The sequence below is a fragment of the Muscardinus avellanarius genome, assembly GCF_963383645.1.
Source record: "Muscardinus avellanarius genome assembly, chromosome: 4".
Lineage (NCBI taxonomy): Eukaryota > Metazoa > Chordata > Mammalia > Rodentia > Gliridae > Muscardinus > Muscardinus avellanarius.
The window spans coordinates 69,233,594-69,248,040 of NC_137789.1; the positions used below are offsets into that span (position 1 = coordinate 69,233,594).

The 14,447-nt window shown below is 42.3% G+C and overlaps 1 protein-coding gene across 1 annotated transcript in view; it reads right to left on the minus strand.

Moving 5' to 3' along the window:
* LOC308262320 (phosphatidylinositol 3,4,5-trisphosphate-dependent Rac exchanger 2 protein-like) overlaps positions 1–12,972 on the minus strand; it is a gene marked incomplete at both ends in the record, with an annotated part of 238,723 nt that extends 225,751 nt beyond the window's left edge. The window contains one exon of the mRNA XM_080694767.1: positions 12,832–12,972. Within this exon, the coding sequence (XP_080550893.1) occupies positions 12,832–12,972 (141 nt within the window). The remainder of the gene's footprint in view (positions 1–12,831) is intronic.
* Between the last annotated feature and the right edge of the window lie 1,475 nt (positions 12,973–14,447).

Below are 14,447 nucleotides of genomic sequence, written 5' to 3' on the forward strand. Positions count from 1 at the left end.
TATATAGTGAATATTATGTGCCAAGAAAAAAGAGGTACAACAAAAATTGAGATCCAATTGAGAATGTGTCTGGATATTCTAAATAAACTGTAAAAGTATGAATATATAAATATATTTCTATAGAAAAATATTAAAATATATTGAAGTTATACAAAGTCAAGCATGATATGGATACACCATACAGAAAACAAAAGCCCCCTTCACCTCTTACCATTTGCTGGAATATGTGGGTAGGAGACTAACATGTAGGTGAATTAGTAGAACATAGAACCTCTCTGTCGCTCTTACCCTCATACTACTGATAAAAGCAAAGCTTGGACATGGGAGATGTGATTTCTGGAATCTTATGATCTTTTTCTTTGGGGCAACAGTCACAAATAAGAATATACTAGAATTCCAAGAGAGCATGAAAACAAGACCGAGTTGAGGCATTACAAGACATTAAAGAAAACATCAACATTTCTTGCACAATCTCTGCAAATGTGTCACTGTCCACAAAGCGCCCTACTGGCAAGAGGACAATATAAACAGATAACTGAAAGAGCAAGAGTGGCAAAGTCAAACACATATTAACCCCAGACTCTCTCAAAGAAACTGTTTTAAAATGAATAAGAATGTTTGCCCATCCATACTCTATTTGCTATTTTTTTGCTGTAAACCCAGATAATATTTTTATATCAGTATTCTAAATTTAACCAGCAAGAGTCATTTCTTAAGTATTATTCAAGTTAACCTTTTAAAATGAAGGGCTTGCTTTTAATGGAAAATATGCATCTCATATTAATGAGAGAATGCAATGTCCCTGGCTTAGATATTCTCCAGCAAAAGGGACCTTTTTTGTACAACATGCTTAGAAATATGGAAAGAAGACAGCAAATTTATCCAAAGTTTGAATCATCTCTACCACCTAGAACTGCTTAAAACTCATACAGAACCTCAATTTAATTTATTGATTTTCTTGAAATTACAAATGATTAACTCTTGGATCAAAAGCAATAATTCATAAAAATGAAGAATAACTGAAAAAAATATTCTCATAATATGTATCAAGATTCAAAACAGATGCTGAAATGGTTATGCTAAATACCACATGAAAAGTGACCCCACTGTTTTATAAACAGTAAGACATTTCCTAAGGGATGTTTTCCTGAGATTTTGATTGTTTAGAGCAGCTATAATGTTGTAAACCAAAGATCTTGATGCTAATAGAATTCTAGTAAATTAAAATTCAAATAATTTAAACGCAACAAATCTTTTAATAAATAGAAAAAATATCATCTATTAGGAAAATTGAATTACAAATAAAAATTTAAGCAAACAGAAACAATTTTAGGTCAAAATATGTACTCAAAACACAGACAACAATTTTACTTGGTATTAATACAAAGGATATAATAAAAGAACACTTTAACACTGTTAAAAGCCAAGTACTGAGAAAAAAGGTAATCACATCAAAATGTTACGAGATAAACCCATACTTCCTTTTTAAAAGTGTATAGAGTGTGCCGGGCGTGGTGGCGCACACTTTTAATCCTCACGTTTGGGAGGCCGAGACAGGAGGATCGCGCAGGTTCGAAGCCAGCCTCAGCTGGCTTAAGAGATCCTGTTTCCAAATAAAAAGTATAAAATAGGTCCAGAAGTATAGCCTGGAGGTAGAAAACCCTTAGGTTCCATCCCCAGTACCACCAAAAAAAAATTAAAAGTATATAGAGTGATTGACATGTTCATGAAATGCAAATTGGCAGTTCTATACAATTTGCACCATGGTTCAAAAAAATGATTGTCATTATTTCCAAGATTTGAACCCAGTCATAATGAATGCAAGTGCATGTAATAAAATAGCAGTGCTCAAGTCTTCATTTTTACTTCTTAGGGTATATGTTGCACTTAAGAAAGTCACACTTAAAAGAATAATAGTTCAAAGATTTCCATACACCCACTTCCAGATGTCCAAGTCCAATTCACATTTCTATTCCTAAGTGTACACCTTCCAAGTTTTTCTATTCTCTTCAGGGCATCTCACTCACTCTCAGCAAGAAAAAAAAAAAAAAAAAACAGAATGCTAGACAGAAAACCAGAGTTCAGTTCACAGGGAAGTGTAGAGCATCGGGTAGAAACATTCAGCTTCCTTCTTCCCTAACTCGCCTCTTCCTCAAACTGGCCCTGGGCTTTACAGGTACATCTTCTGACTCCAAAACCAAGATCTTCCCCTGCATTCCAAACATCCCCTGGCCAGTTCAGGACCTTTCTCTATTAAAGCGTCCCTTACACTTCAGACTTGGATGAGCACAGGGTTCTAAGCAGGCTGGGTGACATCACGCAGACCTGAGCAATGGCCAGGCTCAGTCTCTAAGGATGGAGAAATGGAGAAGAAGGGATAAATTTGTCTGAGGAGGGGGAAAAAGAGGACAGGCCTAATACCTATCAAGACTTTGCCTACAAAGGCTGATTTGAATTTCAGGCCAACCCTGTGAGATATTACCAAGTGTGTTTTCCAGATGTGACACTTAGGCATAAAGAGGTTGTGCCATTTGCCCAAAGTGACACACTTTGTAATTTTCAGTGCCAGGATTTGAAGCCAGGACACGGACGTCCCTCGCCTGTGTTGTGAACCAAGCACTTCACCTTGCTGAGCAGTGTGGAGGCCGAGCCCCTGTGAGTCTTCAGGAGGAGACACACAGGCCGCCCTCAACAGTTGTACAAGCAGTGGGTTGGAAAAGCAGGGTTTGTTAAATACACAGAGACAGCTTGCTCATTCTCAGCATCAGTGATGAAGCTTTGCTGTGTATATTCCGTGCCATGATGGCTCAGTAAATGTGGCCAAATTCCTACCTTACCTCCCAGGGCCAGAGGCCCTCACCATGACTTACCTAAAGATGCCATTCGCCGTCTGCCACGTTCTATTTTGGCTGCCTCAGTTCCCTTCTTATTGCCACCTTCCCATTGGCTATAAAAATCTTCCTTAAATACCCCTGGACCAGAATCATCCCTAGGTTCCACTCATTTCTCTCCTTTTATTCACCACCAAACTCCGTGAATAGCTCTACCATCGGTTTCTTCAGTTTCTTCCGCTTGTCACATCTCAACTCATTTTGGGCAGCCTGGTTTTTGACCACACACAAACCACTGCAGCAAAACCCTCTAGGTTTTGACCTACTGTCAAACCCAGTTAGCCTTCCATCTTCGCACTACCAACTCCTCCAAAGCTCTAGACGTTCCTCTGGAAACTAGATCCTTCCTTGGCTTGCAAGGTATCCCGTGCCTCTGGTTCTTTATTTCAACTTTTGACAGCTCAAAGTCACTAGTCACCTCCATGCTTCCTCTCGCCTTTAAATACCGGCTCTCTGGCATCCGCCCATTATCATGTGTGTTTTCTTCCACTAACTGCTCCCCCTTCTCAACTACCTGATGGCTTCCACATACAACTCTAGTTTCTAGACTAACTTTTGCCTCCAATTCTTTCTTAAGTTTCACATTCCTATCTTCAAAATTCAGAGAACTGGAAGCTCAGTTCAACACATCCAAAACCAAATATGTTTTTCCTTTCAAATGCTGCCCTGCCCCTTTTGCATTCCATTTCTCAGCTCCTGGTACTACCCACCTACTCTTCAAACATACACTTAGCGCCATCCTATGGTTTCCATTCTACTTAAACCTCCCCTTTGTGGTGGGTACTAAAAGTTCTGCCCCAGACATGCCTCATGGTTGTTGGGTGTTTAGGATTTTATGGTTTGGTTTGTTGTTTGTCTTCCTCCATTTCTTCTACCTTACATCAGGCATTCCACATTTCTTACCTGGACTCATACAATGGCAGAAACTCCCAATGGATGGCCAGATTCCTTTCTTTTTCAACCCTAGACAGAATTCGCTAAGAAACAAATCTAATTTCAACCGACATTATTCTTATATTAATGTCACCATGTTATGCTAAAGTATAATTATACGGATGAAATCATAAGCTTAAGTCACACATCCTCTATGTAATGAGTGGGCTCTAGCCATATGATTAATACTCCAAAAATCAGAATTACAAAAAAAAAAAAAATGTACCGGGCTTGGTGATGCACCCATAAAATCCCAGTACTCGGGAGGCTGAGACAGGAGGATTGCTGAAACAGGAGGATAATTTCAAAACTAGCCTCAGCAATCTCACAAATCCTGTTTCAGAATTTAAAATAATACAAAAATAAGCTGGGTGTGGTGGCGCATGCTTGTAATCCCAGCATTTAGGAGGCTGAGACAGGAGGATCTGGATTCGTGGCCAGCCTCAGCTATATAGTGAGGCCCTTTGCAACTCAGTGAGACCCTGTTTCAAAATAAAGAATAAAAATGTAGGTCTGGAAGTGTAATGCGGAAGTAGATTGACCCTGAGTTCCATCCCCAGTACCACAAAAAAATACAAAAATAAATGGAGCCAGGCGTGGTGGCACACACTTGTAATCCTAGCATTTGGGAGACTGAGACAGGAGGGTCATGGTTCGAGAAAAGCCTCAGTTACTTAGTGAGGCCCTTTGCATCTCAATGAGACCCTGTTTCAAAATAAAGAATAAAAAATAGGGCTGGGGGTATTGCTCAGAGGTAGAATACCCCCGTGTTCCATCCCCAGTACTGCAAAAATAAATAAATAAATAAATAAATAAATAAATAAATAAATAAATAAATAAATAAATGGGCTGGGGGTATAGCTTAGAGGTAGAATGCCTCTGGGTTCCATTCCCAGTACTACAAAAGAAAAAGGAAAGAAAAAATATGATTTAGTTCAGGATTCGTTTACTACCGAATAAAGTCAATTCATTCTGAAAGCAGTTTCCTGATGCCATCCTTCTTGTACACATATTCAGGCTAATGACTAGTAAACAAAGGACCCAGGCAAGTCAGCCAGCAGCACTGAGCCCAGGAGAGCAAAGGAGAGCTATCCTGGAGCTCCGGAGAAAAACAGGGCCGGTCTGCAGAGCCTGAGAATAGGACCATGTCTGGAGGAACAGAAATATGTCTTGCAAAGACGATGCTGATGGTCTGTGTAGTTCCTATGATTTCTGGCCCGTGCTCTTTTTTGTAAGTAGTAGTGACTTTTTTCAAAGGTTCTAGTCTGTCCCCGATGAAGAGTAGCAAGATGACTCCTCTGTCTGCTGCATGGACTGCTGAAGGAGGATGGTGAGGAAGCCAGTGAGTGGGAGAGGAGTCCCAAGCAAAACTTCCTCTTGCAGTGGGAGACCCCTCTGTTATGGTTTGGGTCTGGAATGTCCCCCAAAAGCTCATGTATAGAAAGCATGGTCCTCAAAGCAGAAAGTTCAGAAGTGGGGCATGGATGGGCCACAGAGTTGGGGGAGGGGACTTGAGGACTGTCTTAGTCCCTGACCCCTCCTGTCACCCTCTCTGCTTCCAACCACCATGACTTAGACAGCTTTCCTCAGCCACATCTTGCCACCATGAAGTTTCTGCTCCGGTGTTGGTGGACTACGGACTTCACCTCTGAGTCCATGAGCCCAAATAAACGTTTCCTCCTGTAGGTTGTTCCTGTCAGGTATTTTGGTCACAGTGTGATGAAAAAGCAGCCTAAAACACCCTCCCAGTACCAAACCTGAAGGTCTCCAACATGCTTATTACTACAAGAGCAAGTGTCTCCTTATAATTGATTCTCCATCACTTAAAGTCAAGAATGCAACTTTTCTCAAACTGGTCTGAACGGCCTTCATCTCCTACCAATACCCAAAAAGTACATAAGACTTTGGCTCCAGTCATAAAGAATGCTTCGGCATCCCACACCAAGGCCACATTGTACACGCCACTCCCTGGAGAGAGACGGTTGTCCCAATTTAGTATATTCCTCCTCACCAGGGGCCGGGTCTATCATCACGTCTCCCGCAATCCTCCTTCCTCCCAGGCTTAGCGACTTCCTTATGCCACTGTGTTTAGGATCCTAAGGCGACTCCCACAGAGTGCTAGGATGATCCTCGCCATCTTCTCTTTCCTATACTAAATTATGAGCTCACTATGGATAAGACCATGTCTAATTTCTCTTTACATCTTCAGTGTATATTATAAGCCATTATTTATCAGTTCAGGCTGCTATAACAAAATAATGCAGATTGATGGCTTAAACAGAAATTTATTTCCTCGCAGTTTTGAAAGCTAAAAGTTCAAGATCCAGGCGTCAACAGGTATGGTTTCTTCCTTGGCTTATAAATGGCTACTTCCTCTCCATGTCCTCACAGGGCCTTGCCTCTGTGTACACCAGCATCCCAGGTGGCTCTCTGTGGGTACAAATCTCTTCTCTTAAGGACACCAGTTATACTGATTAGTACCCATCCTGCCAGTCTCATTTTAAATGAATCACCTCTTAAGAGGCCCTATCTGCAAATTCAGTCCCACTGTGAAATACTGGGGTTTAGGACTCCATCATATGAGTCTTAGGGGTGGAAGTGTACTCTTGAGTCGAGGATATCATCCTTAGGCACAGTGTGTTGAATCAATTCACATCTTTGCACAGCAGAGTGAGATCATGACTGAAAAGAGGTTGTTTCCAGATTCATTCAAACTCTGCTTTGTCTGCTTTTGTTTGGTTTGCCTGTTTGTTTTCATGAGCACCTGCTATTTACAAGCACAGCGTTCAGGCCAAAAAAGGCACACAGAGGAAGTAGACGCACAATCCCTATTCTCTGGGAATTTACCATCAAGATGAGTTGTTTTTCTAAATGCTTTGGAAAAAGCACAAATCTGAGGAGGGTGAGGCCATGCTGGGAGAAGCTGGGATAGGGAGCCTGTGACCATAAATTCAGCTCCCCCTCGCCCTCTGCAAGGGCCCCCAAAGCTCCAGAAACACCATTTGAAAGAGCTAAGAAAACCAAAACATTAAGCCAAACCAGATCATAGATATGGGTAAACTATAAGGCACCATACTAACCTTGATTATTATTACGTAGTATATAAGGTTTTTCTCACTGTTTTAAAGAGAGCATTTACAAGAATATCATAAAAGGACTACCTTGCCAGAAGGAAAATATAAGAGATTCAAACACAAAAATAGTATAAAGAAGAATATAACAGAAATGAAAATTATATCTTATGATGATAATGTTTGGCTTTGTTGATGTACTGGAGATGGAGCCCAGGGGCATTCTACCTCCAAGCTACATCTCCAGCCCTATTATTATTTTTTTTAAAATAAGGTTTCACTAAGTTGCTGAAGTTGGCTGCAATCCTGCAATCCTCCTGTCTCAGCCTCCCAAGTACTAGGATTACAAGCATGTAGCATCAGAGACAATAACAGTAACTACTTATAGAACCCTCTTGTGAGCCAGACACTGGGCCAAGCCCAAAGGGTACAGCATCTCATCCTGACAGCAACCTTGAGAAACGTTATTTTTCTACTTTTTACAGATAAGGGGGAAAGGTGCTTGAGAAGTTTAGGAATGTCTAAAGTTAAAAAAGTAAATTAGAGATAGGACTCAAATTGTAGGGTATCTGAGGTCAAAGCCCGGACAGCAAATTTCATGATATTTTATTTAGGACAAGACATATAGGTCAAAGCCTCCATCTTAATGTGCCTATAACGTGGAATAACCATATCCTCTGTTAGCCAGGAACTTCCCAGTTTACATCTGTTTCCCAATATAATTAGTAACAGCACTCCCTTTCTCTCCAAAAGTGGCTCCAATTAAACAATGGTCCTCCTGCCTCAATGCCTCCTGGCATGTGGCGGGACTTCTCTACATGATTTTGCAGGCCCAATTTAAAAAATTAAAATGTGATGACCCCTTGAAAAGAAAAAAAGCAGGGGGAGGTGCAGGTTAAGGTATGGGACTATGAAGCTTTGTCTCTCATGTACCTGCTCTGTTTACATTCCCCTGTCCCACTTGACTTCATTTGCAAAACACCAAGAAAGATAAAAATGGTAAGAATTTCAAGATGGCAGCAGCAGAGCAAAAGCCAAGCAAAAGGTCTTCTGATCTCAAAGTCCTGGGCCTGTGCAGGATGCACACCCAGGACGGGCCTGGGTCTGTCCTTTCTCTATCCACTAACACAGGTCTAAGATCTTGGCATGCTGTCACTGGACTGAACAGGAAGCAGGCTGCAATCTACTTTTGTCCAGACTTTGGACATTAAATACTGTATATCAGACCCATAAAATCATTTTTAGACAAAATTTTTACAGTATTTCTAATGAAGCACAATTTTTTTTCCCAAGCCAAATGAGAATGTAAATTATGTCCCTCTCTAGCATTTTTGCCTAAGAGCTAAAAACAATCCTCTAGAAAATGTAACCAACCCATGATCTCAAATGAAAAATGAGATAAAATAAGAGTGCATCAGAAAGTCTTTAATATCTAGATGACTGAGTTGAGTCATATTTCTAGGGTTGTTTGTTTTTGCGGTACTGGGGATGGAACCCAAGGGCCTTCTACCTGCAGGCTACACTCCCAGACCTATTTTATATTTTATTTGGAAACAGGGTCTTACTAAGTTGCAGAGGATCTCTCTAAGTAGCTGAGGCTGGCTTTGAAGCTACATGATCCTCCTGTCTCAGCCTCCCAAGTGCTGGGATTACAAGAGTGTGCCACCATGCCCGGCTCATATTTCTGTTTTAAAGACAGGTACTACATGTCTAATTTGAAACTTTTCATTGCACAAATTCCTATGTATGTGAGCAAAGCTTTAAAAATTTAAGACCAAATGGATAAAAAAAGAAGAATTTCAAACGTTAAGGATTGAGAAAATGTCTTTAAAATGGAGTGGGGGTAATATGGGTGAGAAATGTACTATTACCGTGTTAACTACTTAGATGGGGATTGCTTGTTTCAACAGCTAACGCACTTATTCCTCACTGATGCAGAAGCCAAGAAGTAATATCTCCCTAGCTCTGTTTTGTTTTTTTTTTTTTTTCAGATTCTTGATTAAGTAGTAAATACAAAAAGAGAAAATATATTTGAGAAAATAGAAGCTGACTTGTTTAGAAGAATAAAACATTTCTCAGCCGGGCGTTGCACACATTTGTAATTCCAGAGCTTGGGAGGCTGAGACAGGAGGATCACACAGGTTGAAAGCCAGCCTCGGCTACTTAGTGAGGCTCTCAGCAACTTAGTGAGACCCTGTTTCCAAAAAGAGTATAAAAAATGGGTCTGGGAGTATAGCCCGGAGGCAGAAAAGCACCTGGGTTCCACCCCAAGTACCACAATTAATTAATTAATTAATTAATTAAATTTTTGAAAATCTAATTAGGTATTTCACTTCAAAAATGATTTGAAGATTTATGTGTTGATAAAGTTGTATCCTATAGATAAAATTATATAAATTGGCATTCTAGTTCAAATAAAGCAAAGTTTTGAAAAAAATAAGGTGGGTGAAGAAAAAAATACTGGATGGGTCAATTCATTGATCTTTTATTGATTGACCACACCATCACAAGCACTGAACAGCATGCTAGAGAACCACAGGCGGGCAAGCCATGCCCTGGGCCTCCAGGGGTAGACCGAGTACAACGCAGGGAATGTCTGGGAGAAGAAGGTAACTATGCCTTGAAGGCCTAATGTAACTCCACCAGGTATAGAAGGAAGACCCCCCACAGCTAACGAAAGCAGAGGCCTGAGAAAACATCCCCCCCATGGAAAGAGCAAGCCACTCTCAATGAGGACAGTCACCTTAAAGCACAGGGCTTTCTCAAACAGCAAATGTGTGCCTGGTGGCAACTAGAAAAACAGATGCATATAAAACCATAGATATTATGGTACAGAGAAAAAATGGCACTGCTCATGGGCTGTCTGGTGTGTGGGAATAGGGAAAAGTGCCCTTTCCTTAAAAGGTCAAATGGTGGAAGTGAGGAGAGCTGACTCAAAGTATTTAAGATCTTAATAAGACATTTTCCTGCTCTGATCCTTTAATCAAGGGGGAAAAAATACCATTTGGTTTGCTTATTTGTGGGTTGGAAGTAAAACTTTGTTCTTGGCAGAACTTGAAATGTGTTTTCCACCTTTTTCCTCTTCCTAATAAAGGTCAGAGTTGCCTTTCATCCATGTCAATGGCATAAAGCTGTGACAGAAATTTAAAACAATGAGTAATCTAAGAAATATTTAAATTTCACTTAGAAATGCACTATTCATTCTTTGCAACAAATCTACCACTCAACTTGTTCAGTACATGGCTGAGTATATATATATATATATATATATATATATATATATTTTTTTTTTTTTTTTTTTCCTAGAAACCCTTTTTTCCTCTGGGCTACACTATTTTTTTTATATTTTTTAAATTTGGAAACAGGGTCTCATAAGCTAGCGTGGCTGGCTTCGAACCTACGTGATCCTCCTGTCTCCGCCTCCCAAGCGCAGGGATTACAAGCATGTGCCACCACTCCTGGCTTATATTTTATATTTATATTTATATAAATATCATATATTTTATTTTTAATAACTTTTATTGTTTGTCTCCATTTCTGATCACACACACACACACACACACACTCAGCTGGGATCACAGGTGTGTTCCACTGTACTAAGCAAAGAGTGAATATTTTTAAAGCTCTTGGTACATATTAGCATAATCTAATATGGAAATTACATTGCACCAATTATAGTGGCCAAAGATAGGGGATTAAATGTTGCTATAAATAATTCCCGCCGGGCTGGGCATGGTGGCGCACGCTTGTAATCCCCGCACTTGGGAGGCGGAGACAGGAGGATCACGCAGGTTCGAAGCCAGCCGCGCTGGCATAAGAGACCCTGTTTCAAAAATATAAAATAGGTCTGGGAGTGTAGCCCGGAAGTAGAAGGGCTTCCAGGAACCCCAGTACCACCAAAAAAAATAAATAAATAAATAAATAAATAAATAATTCCCGCCGGGCGTGGTGGCATACGCTTGTAATCCCCACGTTTGGGAGGCAGAGACAGGAGGATCACGCTGGTTCAGAGCCAGCCTTGCTGGCTTAAGAGACCCTGTTTCCACATAAAACGGTAAAAAAATAGGTCTGTGAGTGTAGCCCGCAGGAGTGTAGCCCGGAGGTAGAAGGGCTTCCAGGAACCCCAGTAACACCAAAATAAATAAATAAATAAATAATTCCCAAAAGAGAAAATCAAATAATTTAATTCAACTAGGTGAGAGAGAGAGAGAGAGAGAGAGAGAGAGAGAGAGAGAGAGAGAGAGAGAGAGAGAACACCCCCTTTGTTTAAGGTAACATCGGGCCAATTAAGCACATTTGTAAACTGGGCGTGGTGGCGCAAGTATTTGGGAAGCTGAGACAGGAGAATCACAGATTTGAGGCCAGCCTCAGCTACTTAGTGAGGTGCTTCCCAACTTAGTGATACCCTGTTCCAAAATAAAGAATAAAAAATAAAGCTGAGGTGTATCTTGGAGGTAAAATGTCCCTGGATCCGATCCCCACTAGAGAAATGTGGAAGAGTTTGTAATTTCTGAATAAGATAAAAACAGCAAACAAAAGATGATGTTCTACCTGTAAAATGGAAAAGAACAATTTTATATCTCCCAGTTTCTTCCCTCACTCTATTAATAGTAAAGATGAGTTTTCAAGTGTAAAAATTCAGTGTACAAATTAGAAGGAAAACTGACATTTGAATAAAGATCTAATTGGTCTTTGAGGTAGATTAGGTTAATTGTCTATTTCCCAAGTTAGCATCTTGCAGGATGGTGTTCTCATCTGTTTTTGAAAGCGGTAACTCTTTAAGAGATGACTTAAAACTCTTCAGTAGTCAAAGGCCTGTCACCAAAGTTCCTGAAAGCCAATTTTGGAAGTTATGAAAAGTTCAGTCTCCTTGAAGCATGTCCTTTCCATGGCCATTGCCGAAAGGAAGTCTACAATAACCCTCTGCATCACGATGACCAGGACAGGCTCAAATACCTGCACCTTTCCACAGAATGAGGCCCCCAGGGCTCTAGTACATTGATTTTGAGAAGTCAAGCAAAAGCCAGCTTGAGTGTTCATTTCTTCTTGACACAGCCAAGAAGTGGATTTCCTCTACCGTGACTGGAAGCAGAAACTACAAATTTCACAAAACTGGGCAGGAAGTTTGGCATCTGAACCATTTCCCTTCAGAGCAGGGCGGCGGGGGACATGGGGACGGAGGGGCTGGCGGGTGGAGTGTAATCGCGAAGGCTAAAGTCCTGGTTCCTAGGAAGATGCTCTCCCAGGCGTCTGGGTGGACAAGAGCCAATCTGCAATTTTTTTTTTTTTTCAGCACTGAACAGGAAGAATTCAGTGTTTGAGTGATGTCTCAGCTTTGCCCTTCCTGCCCTAAAATGAATGAAATGTTTCCAAAGCACACTTCCCGTGAGTCAAGCTCAAAGCTGCAAAGTTCGTGCCTAGCTCTACAAAATCCTGAAGTTGTTAGACACGAGTTTTATGACACGGCTGTCCGTGTGCACGGGGGACCAGCAACTGAGCAGAGGGCGGATATAAACCAGGAGGATGGAGACTGTAGGCGCAGGACCGGGTGAGCGCACATGTGGCTTTAATATCCAACAGCTGCTACAGAAGGGTAACCCTGCTGCTCCTCCAGAGCCTCCCCATCCTGTTTCAAAGATTATTATCCCGAAAGGGATTTCAATGCCATGTTATCTCAATAATGAGCTTCAGGTCCAGCAGACCCAAGAAATTGCTTGACTCCATGTACCTGAACGCGGCCGATTTGGATTCTTAATCACCAAGGCTTTAAAATAAACTCTCCAGAGGAAGGAAGGAGCAGTTCCCCGGGCCACTGAGCCGCCTGGGGACGAGGGGAGGGAAAGTCGGAGCCCGGGCAGCCGGGGCTGGAAGCGCTCCCACTTTTCACCAACTTTGCGGACTCCGCTCCCCCGGACCCCGAGCCCGGGCACACTCACCGACACCAGGAACTCCAGCGTGTCCACGTAGTCGCGCTCGGTCTTCCGCAGCTCGCTGAGCACGCACACGCGCAGGCGGAGCTGCTTCTCCAGGTCCTTGGTGCTCTCGGGCCGGCCATCCCCGCGGCTCTGCTCGCTCATGGTGGGCGGCGGGGCGCGGGGCTGGCGGGATGAGGATGAGGATGAGGATGCTCTCGCTGCCGCTGCCGCCGCCGCCGCCGCTCCTCCCCGCGCCCGGGCCACAGCCGCCGCCCGCCGAGTCCCGGAGCGCAGAGGACACCCCCGGGGCCCCGCCGCGCCGGCCTCACGCGGCCCGAGCCCGAGGGGAGGCGGCTCCTGCAGCCACAGCGGTGTCTTGGACGTTAACCAAATGCTCCCTATCCATGTGACTCCGACCCTTTACCCTTGGCCAAATCTCAGGAAAAAGGAAACACAACCCCGGGGAAGTGTGCCGTGCCAACTAACTAAACACACACACGCACACTCCGCGCTCGGGATGGCTGGAACTCCCCGGAGGTTCCCCAGCCACCTAGGAGGACCCGCTGCCGCGCGGCTCGAGGGAGCTCCCGAGGCTCCCGCCCATTGTTTAGCTTTAATGTGTTTTGCACAAATCCTGAAAGCAAAGAAACAAGCGGTTACGTAACTGGATGGGAACAAAAACAACCGCCCGCGTGGACCCTCCCATCTTTGAAAAGAAACACATTGATTTCGGGTTTTATTCGGGCACAAAACAGGTTTACATTTAGCCCCCTCCCCTCCCCCAACTGAGACTATTTCACAGGGCTAGCTCCCTCGGAACTGCACTCCGAAAGTCTATTAGCATAATAAATGAGGACGCGCTGGTAAAGTGACAGCCTCTGTTCCCACAATAAAGGAGGGGTAGAAGACGTGTCCCACTGCGCCGTGCTGTTTAGGCGTCTTTACTTGTCGGTGACTTTTTTCATTATCCACCTAGTACTGAATTCAAAGAGAAGCAAGGACATCTAAGCTAGTTTTGTTTCTAAGAGTTGCAGTAATTTAAATATAAAGTTATTGTTGAATGCCGAAAGAAGAAAGGAAAAGAGAAAGATAATCTTGGGTTTGAAAACAGATCGTAGAGCATTCATGATTAATAACGTGAAGGTTTATTGCCTTTTCTCACCTGGAAATAGAGCCACGGCCTCCCGACCACTGGTTATTTCCAATAAACTTAACAAGCAAAACAATCCATATAATTTTTATCTGGGTATTATCCACATATTTCTTCCAGAGCCATTTTTTCTGCTTAGAACAACTTTACAGTGCATAACTAAGGGTGCTTAAATAAACTGAGTGAATGGTTTTCATGAAGTGGTGCGTTAATTTTCCCCAATAGTTGGAAGCATTAGCAAAGCTCTTAAGAAATAAAGGTGCTTCCTTCAGTATTTACATTAAATATCCATTTTCTAGAAGATGTCTTTTCAGAGCATGGCTGTGACTACTCTGTGTAATGAAACAGAGGGAGTGACTTTTCTTATATTCAAGATACAGTGTGTGAATGTTGTGTGTAGAGCTCAAGGAGAGAGACAAACTCTTCTTTCATTAGCACAGGGCTGTTTAGGAATAGCTGAGAGCAAAGAGCAATTAATGTAAACAGA